This window comes from Choloepus didactylus, chromosome 4 (genome assembly GCF_015220235.1).
Source record: "Choloepus didactylus isolate mChoDid1 chromosome 4, mChoDid1.pri, whole genome shotgun sequence".
Lineage (NCBI taxonomy): Eukaryota > Metazoa > Chordata > Mammalia > Pilosa > Megalonychidae > Choloepus > Choloepus didactylus.
Window position 1 is genome coordinate 189,476,058 of NC_051310.1, and position 21,930 is coordinate 189,497,987.

Here is a 21,930-nt window from a genome sequence, read left to right on the forward strand (position 1 = left end):
TTCTCCTGTGTTCCCAATAAAGAAAAAAATCAGGAAAATGGAGAATGTTAACTGACCTAAGAGGTGTTAATGTTATCATTCAGCCCATGGGACCTTTACAACTTGGTCTCCCCAATCCTAGCATGATTCCTGAAAACTGGGCTTTAGTGGTCATTGATATTAAAGACTGTTTCTTTTCCATCCCTTTAGCTGATCAAGTTTAAGGGAAAATTTGCTTTCACTATTTTGTCCCTTAGCAATAAAACCTCTTCTAAACGATATCAGTGGAAGGTTTGACCACAAGGTATGCTAAATAGTCCTACGGTATGTCAATATTATGTTGACGGTGCCTTACAGCCTGTCTATTTAAATTTTCCTAAAGCTTATATAATCCATTATATGGATGATATTTTGTGCTCTGCATCTCAGGAGACTGAAGTAGAAGCTTTGTTCTATGCTGTTCAAAAAGCTTTACAGGATGTAGGATTGCATATTGCTACTGACAAAGTGCAATGTACTTTGCCTGTACAGTATTTGGGTTCTAGTATCAATAGACTTACAATTCAACCCCAAAAAGTACAACTCCACAGAGATGCTGTTACCACCTTAAATGATTTACAAAAACTACTAGGGGATATTAATTGGCTTTGCCCCAAAGTAGGTATAGCTAACTGTGAGCTCTCCAACCTATTTTCTCTCCTTTGTGGGGATTCAAAATTAAACAGTCCTAGATCTTTAACTTCAGCTGCAGAGAAGGAATTACAATTGGTGGAAGCTAAAGTTCAATAAGCTCAGATATCCTGTGTTGATCCTACACAACCTTTATCTCTACTTATCTTTTCCACTCCCAAATCCCCCACAGGCTTGCTTTTGCAAAATGATAAGCTTGTAGAATGGATCTTCTTGCCCAATTCTTCCATAAAATCCATTTCCCCTTATCTAGATCTCTTAGCTACTTTAGTTGCTCAAGCCAGAAAAAAAGGCAAAACAACTCAATGGTTTTGACCTTCATTTAATTGTGCTCCCTATAACTGCTAAAGAACTCTCAGTTATTTTGCAACATCTAGCTTGGCAAATTGCTCTAGCTGACTACGTTGGCCAGCTGGATAATCATTATCCAAAAAATGATCTTTTCCACTTCATTCGATGTACACAATGGATACTGCCTAAGTATACTTCTTGTGAGCCTTTAATCAATGCTCCCATTGTTTTTACTGATGGGTCATTTAAAAGTCCAGCTGCCTATACTGGCCCTAAGTCCAAAGTTTTAGATCTTCCTCATTTCTCTGCCCGCAAGCTGAACTAGCTGCTGTAATAGCCATCTTAACAGATTTTTCTGAGGCTTTTAATATTTTATCTGATTCTGCCTATGTTGTTCATGTAGCTAGTAAAATTGAAACAGCCTCCATTAAGCAACAGTTGCCTCCTTGTTTATTTAACCTTTTTCTTGAGCTTCAATCAGCTATTCATGCTCGTGTATCTCCTTTTTATATTACCCATATTCATTCCCATACCAACCTCCCAGGCCCTTTAGCAGCTGGCAATGCTGCTGCAGATAAATTATTACTGCCTGTTATTTCAAAAGCTTCTCATTTTCTCTTGCTTACTCATCTTAATGTGCAAGGACTCATGGCTTGATTTTTCCTTACTAGAACACAAGCTAAATATATTGTTTCTTCTTGTCTTGTCAGCTCCTTACTGCTCCACCTTTGCAGGATCCTGGTGTTAACCCTTGTGGTCTAGTTCCCAATGATTTATAGCAAATGGATGTTACTCATATCCCTTCCTTTGGCCACTTAGCCACTGTTAATGTCAGCATTGACACATACTCTGGCTTTCTTTGGGCCACAGCACAAACTGGTGAAACATTTTGACAGGTTAGTATTCATCTTTTTGCCTGTTTTGCCTCTATGGGCTTGCCCTGTGCTTTAAAAACTGATAATGGCCCAGCCTATACATCTGCAAAATTTGTTACTTTTACTACAACTTGGGGCATTCATCATACCACTGGTATTCCTTATAATCCCCAAGGACAAGCTGTTGTTGAGCATGCCCATCATACTTTAAAAACTGTGTTAACAAAACAAAAAGGGGGAGATGATGGAACTCCCCATGAACAATTATCAAAAGCTTTATTTACTTTAAATTTTCTAAATTTTTATGAAAAACTGGGTGGCACTGCCACAGAATGACATTTTCCTGCTGAAAAGACAACACTGAAACATTATTTCCATAAAGCACCTCCTATATGGTAGAAGGACATGCTAACTAATGAATGAACAATGGGTACTTTATTAACATGGGGAACAGGTTATGCTTGTGTTTCCCCAGGTGATAGAGAAGCACCACTTTGGATACCAGCCCAACAACTGAAGCCATACTATGAACCCAGCAAAGAAAAGAAAATTCCTATGGGATGTTGAGCCACCGGTGATGCAGTTCCAGGGTCTGACACTGAAGACAACAGTGATCGGGCCAACACCCCAAACTACGGAAGCCCAACATCCAACTTGGGGTCAGATAAAGAAATTAAAAACAAGTCCAATGAGACAAGCTGCCTATGACAGGTACTAACTGATGGCAGCAATGTTGGCTCTTATTGCTATTGCTGTGAGTATATCTCTGGCATGTGCTCATTCTGGAAATTATACCTATTGGGCTTATATTCCTAACCCCCCATTGCTACAAGATATAAACAATGGCAATGCAAAAGAAAACAGTTCATTCAGTTTTCCTTCCTTCTTATTTTGGCTGCCTGGGTCCAAATCATTGTTGGACATGGAGGCTATGGGGCATAGGCTGTCAAGGAGACAAAACTAACCCTCTTTGGGGGCATTGCCCCTCCCTTACATCACCTTGTATGGCCCTGGAGGATGGCTGGTTAGCCAGAGATGGGTAAGATTCCTCAGGGAAGGAACAACCTAAGACAGGCACAGTCACAGAGGGGCCATCAGGAGAAAACTTGGGGGCCAACAGAGGTGGGGCACAGAACCCCACCCCCCCAGTCAGGCTGCATTTTCAACTCTTAGTTTTGAAATCTCTTCAGCTAAGTATCCAACCTCATCATTTTCAAATTCTGTCTTCCATCCAAAAGGCACCTTAAATCAAGGATAGCGTTTCTTCCATTCAACATTTCTGTTAATGGCCACATCAGAGCTATCTTTAGAGTCCATATTTCTAGCCACAGTCTCTTCAAAGCCATAATGGTGAACTGGTGACAAGACTTCAAGCAGCAAGCAGGTGGAAATGCTGGCTTCACTCTGGGTGGCTGATGTGCACAAGCTCCTTCTGTTTTCCAGGCACAGGGAGAGAAAGAAGCACTCCCTGCAGGAGCATTGCAAGCAGCTGGGGGGATTGCAGGGACTGCGCAGGTGGCAGCCACAACAGCTACTGCATATGTGCAACATGCTTGGGCTGGTGTTCCTCAAACCCATTGTCCACCATCATGGGTGCAGCTTTTGGTGTCTGGTGCAGCCCTGTGTATCTCTGGAGTTCAGATATATGGAGTTATTCTTGGAGTCTGTGCTGGTTTCAATGTATTATGTCACCAAAAATGCCATGTCTTTGATGCAATCTTCTAGGGGTGGATATATTAGTGTTGATGAGGTTGGAATTTTGGATTAGATTGTTTCCAATGATATGTGACACACCCAACTGTAGATGATAACTGATTAAACAATTTCTATGGAGATGTGGCCATGCCCATGAAGTATTGGCCTTGATTAGTTTGCTAGACCCCTTTATAAGAGCTCATACAGGAGCTTTCTGCTGCAGCTTACAGACATTTTAAAGACCGCTCTTGAAAGCTGATGCTGATATTTGGAGAACACCACTTTGAAACACAACCTGGGAGCAACAGATGCCAGCTACCTGCATTCCCAGCTAACAGAGATTTTTGGGATGCCATTGGCCATCCTTCAGTGAAGGTACCCTATTGTTGATGCCTTAGCTTGGACATGATTATGGCCTTTGGACAGTAACTTTGTAACCAAATAAACCTACTTTATAAGAGCCAATCCATTTCTGGTATTTTGCATTCTGGCAGTATTGGCAAACCAGAACAAAGCCCATGGCTGGGAAATGTCATGGGGCAAGTCATGCCCAGAACTTCCTGAACACCCATCACCTCAGCCCCCTTAGAAAGTGTCCCATCATGGCCACTGCGTGAGCCACCCTCCTGGAGATAGATAATGGCAACACATTTTTAATGCATGGCATGAGCAAATGCCTGATCAGGACTGTGGGGATTTTCCATTCCCATGTCCCCAAATGCACCAGGGCTTACAATCTTATTATTCTAAGATTTAATTTTACTTCCATTTTAAGTTGAAAGACTAATAAAAACATTTAAAAGGGAAAATGTCTGCATCACCAGAAATGACTCCCAAATTATCTGTTTATTTATCTATGTTCTGTTCATTATTCCTCTGTAAGTACTTGTTAACAGTACATAAGAATTAAGACAGATCATCTTTGGTTGTATATTTGTCAGTTAACATTTAAAGATATTTTGTGATTTAATCTAGTCATTATAATTATGTTTAGAGTTGTATGAAAAAAAGAAGTTGAAACTTATAACTTTCAGCCAGTTTTTACCTCATAAATATGTACTTGTGCTAATCTGTTGAAAAGAATTCTGGTTTCCCTGCCTACAACTCATTACAAAAGTCTGCATTCAGCAGTTCCAGATCACCTCACAATCCTACATTTTAATCTATTTTACATTAATATGCCAAAAGGAAAAACTGAATTCTTGTCTGAATTTTGTTGTAAAGCATTCTTGATAGTTATTTTTTCCAGTCTGATATTCCTGGTGTGAACTCCAGCTGAACACTTTTTCACCTTGATTTTAGTGTTGACATTTCCTCAGTATGAGAAATTTAACATTGATGGGTAAATTAAAAACATCAGACTTTTCTTCATTCTACATATACAGAATGTATTATACAATGTGAAACTTCACATGTATTCTACACATTGCTTTGTAAGTAAAGAATTTCTCACATTTTTTCATTGTGTAGCTGCTCCATTAATTATTATATCTTGTTCTCCTAGAATATCTTCTCCTAGTAAGGATATTTCTGTCCATTTTTATGTTTTAGGAGCTATACCCACTCTGAGCTATGCTTGTATATCAAAGGATGGAGTTAAGCTGAAATTTATTATAGGTAATTACAGACTTTGAGTTCATCCTAAAATAGTAAAATCATGTTATTTAAACATAGATTGTAAATAAAATCATTTAATCATTTATTACATTGAGAGAAATTTATTATACTCCTGTGTGAATTCTTTTATTTTAAATGTTAAAGCTGTGGCTGAAGACTCTTCCATAAGCAAAACATACTTAATGAATTCTCTGATGTCCAATAGCAGAATAATGTCTAAAAGTTTTCCTAGTTAGATGGCAGAAATGTTTTCTTCCCAGTGTTAATTATCTTATGTTATCTGAGACTATCAGTGAAGCATTTCCCACATATATGGCAGGTGTATAATTTCTTCTCACTGGGAGTTCTTTCATGTAATCTAAGTTTACCACATAAATGAAAGGATTTCCCACATAGGTGGGAGACTTAATAGTTTCTCCCCAGTGTGAGTTTTCTCATGTTTCCTAAGTTTGTCATGTACATAGAAGAATTTCCCACATAGATGGCAGACATATGGTTACTCTGCAGTGTGAATTCTTTCATGTTGCCTAAGGGTACCACAAAGACTAAAGGATTTCCCACATATATTGCAGATATTGTGTGTTCTAATTTGCTAATGCTGCTGGAATGCCAAACACCAGAAATGGGTTGGCTTTTATAAAAGGGGTTTCTTTGGTTACACAGTTACAGTCTTAAGGCCATAAAGTGTCCAAGGTAATGCATCAACAATTGAGTACCTTCACTAGAGGATGGCCAATGGTGTCTGGAAAACCTCTGTTAGCTGGGAAGACAAGTGGCCAATATCTGCTCCAAAGCTGTGGTTTCAAAATGGTTTCCCCCCAGGATGTTCCTCTCTAGGCTTCAGTTCCTCAAAAATGTCACTCTTAGTTGCTCTTGGGGCATTTGTCCTCTCTTAGCTTCTCCAGAGCAAAAGTCTGCTTTCAAAGGCTGTCTCCAAAATGTCTCTGTAAGCTGAAGCTCCTCTCTCAGTTCCAGTGCATTCTTCAAAGTTTCCCTCTTGTCTGTAGCACCTCTTCAAAACATCACTGACAGCTGCACTGAGTTCCCTGTACATCAGCTGATTTATATGACTCCAGTGACTCAACTTAGACTCACCCCAAATGGGCAGAGAAACACCTCCATGGAAATTATCCAGAGACATCACCCACAGCTGGGTGGAACACATTCCAAAGAAATACTCAAAGAATTACAATCTAATCAACACTGTTAACATGTGCCCACACAAGATTACATCAGAGAATGGCATTTGTGGGACACAATATATTCAAACTGGCACACTGGGTTTCTCCCCACTGTGAATTCTTTCATGTCTCCTAAGGGTACCACAACAATTGAAGGATTTCCCACACATATTGCAGACATATGGTTTCTCCCCAGTGTGAATTCTTTCATGTCGCCTAAGGGCACCACAATGACTGAAGGATTTCCCACACATACTGCAGACATATGGTTTCTCCCCAGTGTGAATTCTTTCATGTTGCCTAAGGTTACCACAATGACTGAAGGATTTCCCACACACACTGCAGATATTGGGTTTCTCTCCAGTGTGAATTCTTTCATGTTGCCTAAGGGCACCACAACAACTGAAGGATTTCCCACATATATTGCAGATATTGGGTTTCTCCCCAGTGTGAATTCTTTCATGTCGCCAAAGGGTACTAAAATGACTGAAGGATTTCCCACACATACTGCAGACATATGGTTTCTCCCCAGTGTGAATTCTTTCATGTTGCCTAAGGTTAACACAACGACTGAAGGATTTCCCACACATACTGCAGACATTGGGTTTCTCTCCAGTGTGAATTCTTTCATGTTGCCTAAGGTAATCACAATGGCTGAAGGATTTACCACACATATTGCAGACATACGGTTTCTCCCCAGTGTAAGTTCTCCCATGCTGTCTGAGTGTAGAACTATCAGTGAAGTCTTTCCCACATAGATGGTAGCCATGTGGCTTTTCTCCAGTGTGTATTTTCTCAAGGTGTCTAAGGCCAGAACTACTTCTGAAGACTTTTCCACATAGATGACAGTTATATGACTTACATCCAGTTTGAATTTTCTTATTTTGACCAATGAATGAATGATAATTGAGAACTCTTTGAAATTGTTCATTTACATTGAGTTTCTTTCCCATGTCAGTCATTGTGGCGTGAGTGAAATATTCTCCCAAATCATTACTTTCAAGGGGATCCTCTTCATTGTGAGAAATCTGCTGATATAAATGACAAGACACTGTTAATGATGTGTCCACATATATTTATTAACATAATTCTCTAGTCTAATCATTCAGAGTCTGCAGTTATCCTTCATTATAATAATTCCATGTACATGGGGTACTACATTCTTTTATGCACAGAATTTCTCTTTTGTATCATCTCAACTGCAGAGCTATCAAATTAATTTGGAAAACTTCATTATGTTTCAAAGAATAAGTATATGAGCCATGTTTATGCAATTGTCCTTTTATAAGACTTCAGATTATGGTTTTGAGCTCAGGTTAATTTTTTGCTTAATTGACACTATCCACAACTTTTTGATGGGAGAGTGAATAATACCATCTATAATTACTCAGGTGATTGTGATGATCTCCTAAATTATTCAATCCTATCCCTCTAATTGGGAGACAAATTCTCACATCATGAAACTTACCTTTGTCTGGTTAGTAAATGTATCCTTCTTAGAGATATGTTGCATGGTTGTCATTTCTTCTGTTTTACGGTCATTTTCCCTGCCTGGAACAATTTTAAAAGCATTGTAGAGTGGCATAAGCAGAATGAAATATTTGAAAACCCTCAATTATCATGTGATTATTTTTCAAATATTGTCATTTAGATTGGATAATGATGTAAAATTAAGATGTACTTTAGAAGGTAGAAACACTGTTCTGGAAATTGACAAATAAAATATTTTCATCATTAAAGTAAGGGAAAATAAGAAGATAAGATGGGATATTCAGTGGTAAGGAAAGGGAAAATCCTCAAACAGGAGGACCAGAACACAGGCCATTATGTGAAAGTTTAACTGCTGTAAACACACAAATATCCTTTCCCTAAGCAAAAGACAATCACAGATGGATTCCTCAATACAAATTGATAGATGTATGGAAAAATTACACATTTGAGGAGATTTTCCCTCAAATTCATAGCCTACACTGCAGAGAATATCATTCAGTTCAGGAAATCTGTTGATACTTCTAAGGACCTGCTCATTCAGTGACAATGCCCCTCCTATAATGAAGCACAGAGTCTTAGAACTCACCTGAACTCTGTACTTGGAGAAGTCTTAATCCTTCTCTCCACAGTTCTCCTTGTTCTGACTGTGAAAGCACTTCTGATATACAGACCTGATATCCTATTTATGAGAAACAGAAGCATAGATTTTGAGATCTATTGTGATAGAAATTCAAGATCATCAAGTCCAGGGCAGACTATGAGGAACAGAAGGTAAGCCCTTATGAACAGCACAAGGAAGTATAATTTAAATACAGTATATTGAAAATCCTTTTCCTACAAATGATGATTCTTGACCTTCAGTGAAAAACTAGGGATATATTGATGCCCATGCCTAAATTCATGAACTACAGTATCCTCAATATTTTCATACCAGGAGAAATTATCATTCCAAAATGGTTGAAGTATATTTTATAAAAGCATCTGATAAACATAAGGTCAACCAAAACAATCTATGTTCCATGTGGAAAATAGTATGCCTTCTGTGTGCCGAAACTTCACTTCAGTCCCTAGTGGATAATTATCTAGAGAATATTTATTTTGTCCATAGAAATAAAATTTATTGCATTCTCACATTGTTATTAATGTTGGAGATTGAGCAGCAAGAAAGACCTAAAATTTTAGAGCAGAAAATCACATGCCACTGGTGGGACACATAAGACATCAGGAATAAACAAAAACAAAGTTTCTTTTAAGTACCATAAGAATTATGAAAGAATCAGCATAGAGATCAGTGTGGCACATGGGGCCATTGTCTAGATACTTGAACAACTTGATGTTAGATTAAATAGATGGATGGATGGATGAATAGATAACTGTATATAGATAGAATATTTTGAGAAACTCACCCATGAACACCAGATGATTGATATTCTCCACCATAACATCTCTGAACAACTTTCTCTGGTTCATGTCCAACATGGCCCACTCTTCCTTGGTAAAGCTGATAGCTATATCATTGAAGGTCACGGATTCCTAAAATGACATAAGGCATTTTGGTTCAGTCAATGCCATCCCTACCAATATCCAGAGTACATTGGATGAAATGAGAGCCCTGAGGAAGGGTGGTGGTTGTGTTGAAAATGCTCAAATTGTGTTTGGGATTCCAGTTAGATCATTCTTACTACTTACCCAGCATCTATCAGATACACTCACAGAGACATATACACTCTGAATACATAAAACTTCACAATAAGGCAATATTGCATAACATGTGGAATGATATAGCCTGAAAATTTGTGAAAAAAATCTGATAATAATAACTTCCAGATGGTGATAAAATTTTCTCTTGAGAGTTCATAACTAAATCTCTTTCATCAAATTCAAGTAAATCCACAGATTCATCATAAGGGATATTTTGTGTTATGCCTCAGAATCCATCCTATTTTGGCCAAGACACTTGCTCAACACTGACCTTTGGGATAGGTAAGAATTTTCAGTCCCTGCAGACATAACTCCCTAGGTTTCAAGCCTAAATCTTTGGTCATCTGCCTCATCACTGACATGCTTCACCCAGAATGCACAGGTCATCCCAAATTGTAGGGTAATCATCCCCAAAAGCCTGGGTCCCTGAGTACCACTCCATTTTCACAGATTTTTGCTTTAAACTAACCAATCACTGACTCTACTGGAAAATATATGAACTTACACATTTGGCCCATATTTAAAGCACAATACCAAGGGTCCCTTTTGCTCAGCTGTGTGCTGCCCTCACAGAACCAAGGCTGTTCATATTTCTCACTGGCTCCACATGGCAACCCTCTCTCCTTAGGGTCTTGGAATAATGAACTACTTTTTCATGTATTATTCTTGCACTCCCCAATTATGTAATACCTGATGTGCACTCAGATATAAAGTTAAAATCCAACTTCACCAATTTGAGGCATCTGCAATGACCTCAGTTTCCCTGTCTAGGAAATGGTTTAACAAAATGCAAAAAGTTTTGAAAAATCCAATGAGCTGAAGATTACTATGTAATCAACACTTGTTAAGTAAAAGCGATAAGTCTATTATTCATTAAAACGGAACATACAACTGAAGCAAAGTACATAATTCTGCAGAAGTGTACAGTCTTTATACAGAACTTCAGAACATTATTATTCCTCTTTCATCTCTAAAAACTCAGGTTTTTATTATGAGATATGAGGGTAAGCTGTTAGGTAGGAAAAAACAGGGTCCCCTGAGACTACTATACTAAAGGACAGTCCTAGGGTGACTCTTCCTAAGGTAGAAGTCCTCCCATACTCAATTATGACTGGACCTCCAAACTGGAGCTTACATTGTGTCTCTTGTATACTCATTTTGTTTCTGTTCAGTAACAAAAAAACTTGTTATTTGTTCTGTTCTCTTGATAGTTCTTCAAATATTTTCACTAGTCCTAAAATTCTACTATACATACAATACTCCTCCTTTGTGCACAGCTTAAAATAAGGAAACAAGATTACCTGTTCATTGTTTCCACTTACAAACTTGTACACATGATTTGCAAAAAAGAGGAAATGGTTAACTGGGGACAAGATGGTAATGAGAATTTCAAACATCTTTTCAAAATGTGAAAATATTCTCTCAAAACTGTAAGAAATATTGGACTAAATACATTCCTTTTCATTGCCTTTACTGTCCTCTTTCTTGTGCTCTCATGAACATGGCATAGTCCTCACCCCAGCATTCATAACACTGGACTCATTGAGCTCACCTGATGAACCATCTGCCTCCCTATTGGACTAAATTGTGCAATTTCTTATCTCTATCCCTTATGTTCTCCACAATCCAAAGCACAGCACTACTATTAAAATAGTGAGTGAGTGAATTACTTCCACACTGAGGTCATAGGATTCATGAAGAAAATAAATCCCCCATATCTCTTCTGTGAATACACAGCTTTAATAGAGGCTGGACAAATTAGCGTAAAGGTGGAGAGAAGATTATTTCTTACCCACTCCCTTGCTCACCATAGTTACAGCAGAGTCCTGGATATACACATTGGATCTCAAATATGTGAGTATCCCATGAATGAACTTAGAATGTGACAGACCAGTATGGAAATCTGCATATCTTGGAAAGGGTTAAATTTCAGTAGAAATAGCAATTCCCCCTACTCACCACTGGTTTCATTGTCAGTAGTTCTGCCACCAACTGTCTTCATCTGGGTTTTCACTCTCAGACAGTCCAAGCACTAAGCATCCAAGCTGAGGATGGAGCAAGAAGCCATGAGAATCAAAACTTGCCCTATCACATATACCCAATCCTTTACCTGGAAATACCCCCCCACCCAGTTCAACCAAGAGAAACATGTAGTGTACTCTAAGAGAAACAGGAGAAGGCCCTCATCTCCTAAACTCATATATAAGAAGGCTATGAATTATGTTGCTAATAATGAAAATGTGACTACAGATATCCTATAAATAATAACATAAAAATCATTGTGTTTCATGTGTTAATTATCCCATGGTGCTCAAAGTCTTTCAATCTCTCCATGATTCAAAAATAGGTATATTACTTGAAGAGTTAGGCTGCTTTGCATCTACCCAGCATCTAGAACCAATTACAGATTCTTAACTCAGCTGTGAATTAAATCCCTTAGGTATTAGGTAGCCATGTAGCCAGTAGTTCAAGACTAGGAATCCCTGAAGTGGGTAAAAGTGCAGACTGTTATCTGGAGGTGTAACTGTATGTTTTGGAGGGAGAGTGCATCTCATTCTGGGCACTGGGACGCACATTTAAGAAATCTCAAATCAAAATAGTGTCATCATGGGAGCTGCTGATGATTTGAAAGTCATCAAGCTGAAGCTGAAACACATGACCAGAATGTTTCACCAACATGCACAAACACAAAGTGCCTGCTGGTGTGCTGAGGTCAAGAATGGCTTGCAAGTTCAGAACTTTAATTTTCCCATCATAGGTCCTGCAGACAATCCTCTTATCAAAGTGGATGCAGTGGACCAATTCTTCATGTCCCTCTAGGACTCTTAAACAGGTGCCACATTCAATATCCCATAGCCTAATGGTATTATCTGATGATCCACTAACAGCTAGCTGTTCCCAGTACAAGAGGTAGGCAATGCCTCACTTGTGCCCATTCAGAGTTAAAAAAAAAAAGGTACTCATCCCTGACACTTTGATGGTTCTGTCACCAGAGGAACACATGATGTACTTATCATCAAAGTCTACCACATTGACAGTAGTGTGGTGGCCAATCAGGACATGACATAAAGTGATATCAGTAGCAGAAGCCATGTCCCACATGGTGATGAAGTTGTCCTTGGAAGAGATCACCATGAGTGTGTTGCTAAAGTGTGAGTGCAATACAGTCTCATTGTGGTGGATTAGTGTATTCAGAACTTCACCTGTGTTCACACCCCAGACTCTTACTGTAGAGACTGAAGAGCCAGTTACAATGACATGTTCATCATACTGGAGACAAAGGACATTTTCAAATATTCCAAGCTGGTTTTATCCCAAATCTTAATAGAATTATTTCATAGGCCACTGATAATTCTTTCATCACAATACTGTAAACAGTAGACACCTTTATTATTTTCAGAGTGGCACTGAATCCTCTGCAAGTTGTGTCATCCACACCACCAGTTAGACTCTAGAGTCTCTATGTCCTGGATAATCTTTGGGTATAATGACCTACAAAATGAACTGGGAGGGTCATCTGTGAGTCTGTTTTTAAACAAGTACTGATCCCACCCTCTTTTTTCCAAAAGTCCCTTCCATAGAGGATCTGTGTGTAAAATTCATTCAATCATCTTCTTCCAAAGCATTCCTTCTGAGATCACTCATTGCCATTCTTTGCATACCAGCTCTGCTGCACAGAGACCTGGAATCCAGGTAGGAAAGAATGTTTTCTTCTATGTGATGTAAGCCTTGCTCTGGTAAAGCAGTAATAAAGTCCTGCTGCAACATGAGCTTCAGGTAAGAGTTAATGTGTCCATGCTGATAGTGACACATTCACAAAATAAAATGTCCCACAATTCCACTTGATCTGATTCAGAGCACTGGTCAAAATATTTAATACACAAGTCTTTATTCTTTATGATAGTTTCCATCTGATGGCCTCTTTCTGGAGATGATCACAGATGATGTTCTGTTATCTGGAAAATATTTTGTACTTCAGATCCACCAATCCAGAATGAATGGGTGTATTCCCTTTCAGACTAGCATGAGAGAAGACAGCAGTCAAGCATCTTCCAAGATTCTTTCTGTTTATGGTATCCAGCTTTCTTCAACAAAATGCCAAAAATGCACTCTAGCAACCTGAGCTCAATTGTCTTGTCCTCATTCAGAGTCAGGCTCCATGGTGGCCCCAGCAGCCCTGCCTCACTCTCCCCACACAGCAGTGAATGGCTGTGGTGGAGGAGGTGATGGAAGAGGCAGCAGAGGCCTGAAGTGTTCTTTTAAATCAATGAGGAAAAAATGATAATCTGTAATAGAAAAATGGGGTAATGATATAAAGAAACAATTAATAGAAGAAAAAATACAAATGGGACATGGAAAAAGAAAAAAATTAGCTTCAATAATAAAATAAATGCAAATTAGAATCATAAAAAAATAGATATCTCTAACTCATACAGCCTGTGGATTTTGGTCTTCTCATGCACATAAATATTGTGCAAATTCTCAGATTTTTGTATTTTTCATTTGTGCTCTAGCATAGGTCCTCCAAGACATATCCATGCCCTCTGGACCCTCACTCCATTCCTCCTCTATCCTTCCCTGGCCTTTTGTATGCACTTCCTGTAAATCATCTTGCTTCAACTCCTTGGGCTTCTGGAAAGACCACTCTCTCAACCCTCTTGACATTGATTTTCAGAAATTTCCCTAGTGGATTTGGATATTGTGCAAAATTGAAACTGTTTTAGACCTCAGAAGAGCCACAATCTTTAATCCAGTCTTGTTGGGTGAGATATTTGATTGTTTCTTTTCCCTGGAGGTGTGAACATCCATTCAGGGTAGGTCTTAATTAGATCACCAGAGACCTTTAATAGCTGAGACCCTACACAGACCCAGAAACTTGAGTTGTTGGAGATGCAAATAAATGTATATTTGAAGATGCTAAAATGAGAGATGAAGCATAGAGTTTGTACCAAAGATGCTAAGAGAGCACCCCCAGATGCTTAGAGAGAAGAGCAAGCAAGGATGCACAGGAGTGGAGAGAGAGAAACTACAAGACACAGAAGCCCAGAGACATTTTGGAGAAAGCTATTTTGAAACCAAAACCAAGGAGCAAAAGAAGCACAGACTCCAGCCATGTGCCTTTCCAGCTGACAGAGATGTTCTGGATACCATCCACCTTTCTTTGGTGAAGGTATCCTCTTTTTGATGCTTTAGTTTGAACACTTTGTTGGCCTTAGAACTGTAAAGTGGTAACCTAATTAAAAAGCCAATCCAGGGAGGCTTCTGGAAGATGGCAGTTAGGAGAGGCAGGGCAAAAACAGCTCCATGAAAAATACTAGATAAAAGACAGAAAGTGACCCAGAACACCAGTTTCAGTGATGCACCAGCTGGAAAAAGTCTTCTAAATCCACAGGGACCATGCAGTTGGTAAAACCATGAATCTGCATTCTGACACAAGTGAGTGAGCCTGCTGGATAAGCAGCAGCCATGCTGCAGTCTCAAGAAAGTGGGGTTGGCATTTGGAGTTGGACTAGTTTTAAAAACCCAGAAGAAGCTGCAGATATGGCAGCAAGAACTGCACAGTGAAGCACAGTGAAAACTGCATCCCCACAACCTGTGGGCATGCATCAATATCTGCTATGGACAATAGCTTTTCAGGCACCCACTGCTAATTGTTTTGAAGTTAGGAAGGCAGAGGTTAGCAAAAAATGGAAAATAATCACACCCCATACAGCCATCTGGCCAGCAGGCTGGTAACACTCCTGTCCAGCCCCAGCACCACAGCCCAGAGCTGTGCCAAACAACGTGGCACAATGAGAAGTGTTTCAAGGAACATGTGCACATGCCACAATATCTGGCATGGATGATAGGCTTTTGCACACCTGCAGCTAATTGTCCCAAAGCTAGGATGGCAGAGGTGTGCAAAAAAGGAGGAAATTAACATGCTGCATACAGCCATTCTTCCAGCAGGCTGGGAAAACCCCTACATGGCCCTGTGGCCCAGGACTTCCCTTGGGGGATGGGGCTCACTTGTGATGTACCACAATCTTCCCTTAGCAGAGGCCCTGGGAGGGTATGGCTTGGAGGAGGGACCCACTCAGAAATCCCAGGGACCATACACAAATACCAAGGACTCTGGGCAGTGGCAGAGACAAACTGGTGAGACTCAACTGAAGGTTAGGCTCTTATAACAGCTTTAAATCCCAAGGAACACTTGGGAGGTTTGACTATTAAAGCTGCGCTCACTCCCTAACCACTCAGACACATGCCCCACATTCAGGGTGGACAGCACCAACTACACATGCAAACTTGGTGCACCAGTTGGATTCCTGTAAGTTTCAGATCCCCACTCACCAAAAGACAAAGTTGGGGGAAGCTGGTATTGAGGGGAATAAGTGGCTCATGGATGTCACACACTGGTTAGTTAGAGAAAGGGTAAGCCACCAAGCTGTAGATCTGACAAATTAGGGATAAGTGTTTGCATAAGCCTACATATCCTAAAATAACCCTATCAAGTTAAGCAAATGCCAAGAGGCCAAAAGCAACAGAAAATTTTAAAGCATATGAAGCAGATGATATGGATAACCCAAAACCAAGCACCCAAGTCAAAAGATCAGAGGAGAAACAGTACTTGGAGCAATTAACAAAGAACTAAAGACAAACAATGAGAGCATGGCACAGGATATAAATGACATGAAAAAGGCCCTAGAAGAGCATAAAGAAGAAACTGCAAGAGTAAATAAAAAAATAGACAATCTTATGGAAATAAAAGAAACTACTGAACAAATTTAAAAAATTTTGGGTACTCACAGCACAAGATTAGAGGAAGCTGAAAAGCAAATCAGTGACCTCAAAGAAGACCGAAAGGAAAGTGAAAGAACAAAAGAAAGAATGGGGAAAAAATTGAAATGGACCTCAGGGGTATGATAGGTAATATAAAATATCCAAATATAAGAGCCATTGGTTTTCCAGAATGGGAAGAGAAGGGTAAAGGTCTGGAAAGAGTATTCAAAGAAATTTTGGGGATGAACTTCCCAAACCTTCAAAACAACATAAAAACACAAATCATAAATGTCCAGCAATCTCCAAACAGAATAAATCCAAATAAACCCACTCCCAGACATATTCTGATCAGACTCTCAAATACTGAAGAGAAGGAGCAAGTTCTGAAAGCAGCAAGAGAAAAGCAATTCACCACATATAAAGGCAACAACATAAGACTAAGTAGTGACTACTCGGTGGCCACCGTGGAGGCCAGAAGGCAGTGGCATGACATAATTAAAATTCTGAGAGAGAAAAATTGCCAATCAAAAACTCTTTACCCAGAAATCTCTCCTTCAAATTTGAGGGAGAGCTTAAACTTTTGACAGACAAACAAATGCTGAGGGAATTTGCTGAGAAGAGACCTGCCCTACTTGATGTATTTCTCTGTCAGAAAGGAGAGAGAGAGATGGAGAAAGTTTCAGTATAAAGAGATTCATTATGGGTATGTTAAGTGTGAGAGGGAAAACTATATCTGACAACATAAGCCATAGGAGAGTTTGACTGATTCAAGAAATGCCTTCACAGTAATAATGTTGAATGCAAATGGTTTAAACTCCAATTAAAGGACATAGATTGACAGAATTGATAAAAAAAAGAACCATCAATATGTTGCATACATGAGACTCATCTTAGACATGGGGACAGAAAGAAATTGAAAGTGAAAGGGTGGAAAAAAAGAAACATGAAAAAATGTTCAGTTTCACTATGTATCAGAGAGATGCAAATTAAGACCTCAATGAGATACCATCTCACACGTAATTAGAAGAGATGCCATTAAACAAGCAGGTAACTACAAATGCTGGAGAGGATGTAGAGAAATTAGAATTCTTACTCATCATTTGTGGGATTGTGTAATGGTTCAGCTACTCTGGAAAACAATCTAGCAGTTCCTTATAAAACTTCTCAGTGTATACGTGCAAGATCTGAAAGTAGTGATGTAAACAGATATCTGCATACCAATGTTCATAGCAGCATTATTCACAATTGCCAAGAGATGAAAACAACCCAATGCCCTTCAACAGATGAGTGGATAAATAAAATCTATAAACACATGATGGAATACCCCATGGCAGTAAAAAGAACAATGTCATATATCATATGACGACATGGATGAACTCTGAAGACATTAATGCTGAGTGAAATAAGCCAGTCACAAAAAGAGAAATATTATATGTTACCACTAATGTGAACATTGAGAAATATAAAACAAATTGTTTATAATGTAGAATGTAGGGGACAGAATGATAGAAAGCAATTAGTAAAGGGGGAATGATAACCAAATAAGAACAGATATGTTATTTTGGGTAAATTTAACATTCTAGGAATGCCCAGAAATGACTAAGGTTTGTTAATTTCTGGTGGGTATGGTAGGAACAAGTTTATGAAAATTTTGCTATCTTAGGTTATCTGTCTTTCTTATTCCTTTGCTGGGTTATAGTCTGTATACTTTCTTGGGGTAAAATAGTAACATGTTGGAAGTAACATAGTTATTTTAGGTTAGTTGTCTTTTTCCAACTCCCTTGTTTTGGTTTGTCTTAATGTTTTTACATTGTATGTTTTAAAAATTGTTGATATAGTTAATAGTTAATTTAAAAAAAAAAACACTGAAAAAATATGCAGAGCCCCATGAGGAGGTTTTAGGCTTCCCCACCTTGAAGATTGCTGATGTGCTCACAGACATTGGGGACTGACAGTTTGATGTGCCAAGACCTCTATCACAGGACTTGCCCTAGAGAAGACTGTTACTGCAAAGGAGAGGCTAGGCCTGCTTATAACTCTGCCTGAGTTCCTCTTTGTTGCTCAGATGTTGTCCTCTATCTCTAGCTAAGCCAACTTGGCAGGTGAAATCATTACCCTTCCCCCTATGTGGGATCTGACACCCAGGGATACACATCTCCCTGGCAACATGGAATTTCACTCTTGGGGAGGAATCTAGACCCAGCATTGTGGGATGGAGAACATTTTCTTGACCAAAAGGGGGATGTGAAATGAAATGCAATAAGTTTCAATGACCGAGAGATTCCAAAAGGAGCTGATGTCACTCTGGTGGGGAGTCATGCACAATGTAGTTAACCCTTTTTAGGTTTTAATGAATTCAAATAGCTAGCAGTAAATAACTGAAACTACCAAATTGCAACCTGGAACCTCTGAATCTTGAAGATGATTGTATAACAATGTAGCTTACGAGGGGTGACAATGTGATTGGGAAAGCTATGTGGATCACACTCCCCTCTGTCCAGTGTATGGATGGATGAGTAGGAAAACAGGGGATGATTCCCAGGGAGGAATGTAGTCCTGGCATCATGGGATGGAGAACATCTTCTTGACCTAAAGGGGGTTGTGAAAGGAAATGAAATAAACTTCAGTGGCAGAGAGATTCCAAAAGGAGCCAAGAGGTCACTCTGGTGGGCACTCATGCACAATTTAGACAACCCTTTTTAGGTTCTAATGAATTGGGGTAGCTGGTGGTAGATACCTGAAACTATCAAACTACAACCCAGAACCCATGAATCTCAAAGACAATTGTATAAAAATGTAGCTTATGAGGGGTGACAATGGGATTGGGAAAGCCATAAGGACCACACTCCCCTTTGTCTAGTTTATGGATGGATGAGTAGAAAAACAGAGGAAGGAAACAAACAGACAAAGTTACCCAGTGTTCTCTTTTACTTTAATTGCTCTTTTTCACTTTAATTATTATTCTTGTTATTTTTGTGTGTGTGCTAATGAAGGTGTCAGGGATTGATTTAGGTGATGAATGTACAACTATGTAATGGTACTGTGAACAATCGAATGTATGATTTGTTTTGTATGACTGCATGGTATGTGAATATATCTCAATAAAATGAAGATTAAAAAAAAACAAAAAATAAACTACAACACCACTGAAAACATACCAAATCTTTATGGGGGTGTGGGATATTTGTATTGTGTAGAATGAGCAATTCTCTCTAGATTTAGGGCTACATCAAAGGGAAACTAGGAAAAAGATTAACAAATTTACAAAAGATTGGTTTCTTGTAATCCTATTTGTTATTTCCAGTTAACCACTAGCTCATGGAAAAGAGAACTAATAGATCTTAATAGGTCCTACAGATTTTGCCCAACCACAGTAGCACAAGGAGATATAAAAGTTAGAGTACAAATGTATAGATAAGCTAAACTTGCTTTATAGTTACTAAACCTGTCTTTCAAGTGGACTTTTTCAGACTAAATCTCATCTCTATAAATCACTTAAAGTAATATATGAAAAGTTTTCATTTAATAACTTTTAATTAAAATGTAAACGTTTAATATAAGACATTTTTAGGGATTTGTTCTTTTATTCTTTTTAAAACAAGGATGAGGGAAATGCAACAGAATGATCAGTTTTTATCTTGGGGCTCAGGTGCTCCAAGTGTCCCACAGCCTGGGGCACAGAGGCCTTGGCTACTTCTTTAGCCTGGACCTTGGAAACTTCCATCTGTTTATATTTTACCTGGCAGCTAGGAACTTCTTTTATTTCTCCTGGAGCAATAAGCTCTGGAGTATTTAAGGGGAGGCTAGGAGCTTGGCTGATATGGTTAAATTTCATGCCCAAAACATTTTCTCTCTAGCTTTTTATTCTGAGATAGAGACATAAAACACTGTAGATTCAGAATTTTATTCCATTTGTTTATTCTCTTACAAAATAAATTTAGCTGTAAAGTGGCATTTTATTTTATTGATCCCTGATTTGGCCACTTGTGGCCATTCTCTAATTTATACTGAGGCCAAATTACTTTGCATGCAGATTTCTTTGTCACAGGTTTATACCCAAATTGCTTTTCATTTTTTAATTCTGAAAATTTAATGCATTAAAACAAAGTAATAACCCATGCATAAGGAAATGATGGAAATAATTCTTAGAAAATAGAAGAAAATACAAATATATGTATGACACTAATGTAAATATTTGTAACAAATACAAAACTCAAAAGCCATGCAACATAAAAGTTATATCTGAATAACAAATTCTGCACAACCAAATATGAAACAGTAGAACTAATTAAATGGGAAGAAAACATGGTATATCTTGTGCAGTGTATGAAAGTCAGAAGACTGACATTGCTCATCATAAATGAGCCCTTAGAAATCAGTAGAAAGTAACTATTATTTCAATAGAACTGAAAATATTCCAAGAAAAATGAGAACTTGGAAGTGAAATACAAATGACTATTAATGTGATGGTGAGCAAGCTTGACTGTGCTACATTTAGAAGGAATTTTCACTCAAAATGCATATTTTCCTTTCCTTTTTCCCCAGCAGTATCAATTCACAGGAATTACTCCAATAAAGTAGTGGGACAGATTCAAAATAATTTACATAGAAACATGTTTGTTGCAGAGAAAATTTGCAGCAAACATAAGGATCTACTAAAGAAGAACATGTCATAAATAAATTTACATCTCTTTTATCAAGAGATGTAAAGCTATATAACCAAATTACAAGGGGCTCAAGAAAGCACTAAAAGGGAAAATAAATTATGATCCCCAAAATAGGACTTGCATATTGTTTATGAACATACCTGAAAAGAATGTGCAGAAAATCCCATCAATAGCAGATAGAACTGGGGAGTATAATCAGGAGGAGAAAAGATACTTCAGAAGTAAAAATATTTTAATTAAAAAATTACTGTCTTCTAAATTTACTGGAAAATAATTTTTATGACTAATTTTTCAAAATTTATCCAGTGTTAAGTGAGAATTGGAAACATATATACTTTGTACTTATGAGACCACTGAGATGGACCTGTTTATTCCATCATCCTGAGCTTCTCTGGGTACTAATGTCTCTGCCATTCAGGCTCCAGGGATTAAGTCCAATGGCATGAATGAAAGCAGTCAACATGCCTGGCTAGAATTCATTATAATGATAAATGTCGGGTCATTTTATAAATATGAGTTTTTCATTTTTCAGTCCAGTTTTTCTCATCTTCAAGGAGTGCCTACTGCCACACACAAAAAGGAGGAAGAGTCTGCAAGCCTTGGGAAGATTGTATTTTAGTTTTGGTGAAAGTAGTGGTAGAAGCAATGTTATTTTCCCTTGTGGTCAATACAATCATATTTCCAAAGGTTATTCCAGGAAGTGAAGAATCCTTCAGTGAGGAGTACAGCAGAAGGTCATTCACTGATGGTGTCATTATTGGCATTAAAAAAAGATGGGAAAAGTATACCCTCTTGGAACTGTCATCCCCTGTGGTTTGCAATTAAGACTTATGAATTGAAATTCTCCATTGAAGTGTGAATGTTTCTGATGACGTCAGCTGCACTTAGGTTACCTGCAAATGTATTTCTTGCGTCATGATCCCCTCCAATCCCATTGTCTAGCTTCTTCTTTCTTCAGGTAATCCAATATGTTTTGTTTTA

The 21,930-nt window shown here is 38.4% G+C and overlaps 1 protein-coding gene and 1 pseudogene across 1 annotated transcript; both read right to left on the bottom strand.

Moving 5' to 3' along the window:
- Positions 1 to 6,432: 6,432 nt before the first annotated feature.
- Positions 6,433 to 11,617, bottom strand: LOC119532497 (zinc finger protein 596-like; the record flags this gene model as incomplete). The annotated part of the gene is made up of 5 exons (XM_037834972.1): positions 11,480 to 11,617; positions 9,226 to 9,352; positions 8,406 to 8,498; positions 7,797 to 7,879; positions 6,433 to 7,356 (listed from the first exon to the last, which is right to left on the bottom strand). Coding segments are annotated over exons 1-5 (1,239 nt in total), but the record flags the coding sequence as incomplete, so codon positions are not given.
- A 411-nt stretch (positions 11,618 to 12,028) lies between these two features.
- LOC119533045 overlaps positions 12,029 to 21,930 on the bottom strand; it is a 45,939-nt pseudogene continuing 36,037 nt past the window's right edge.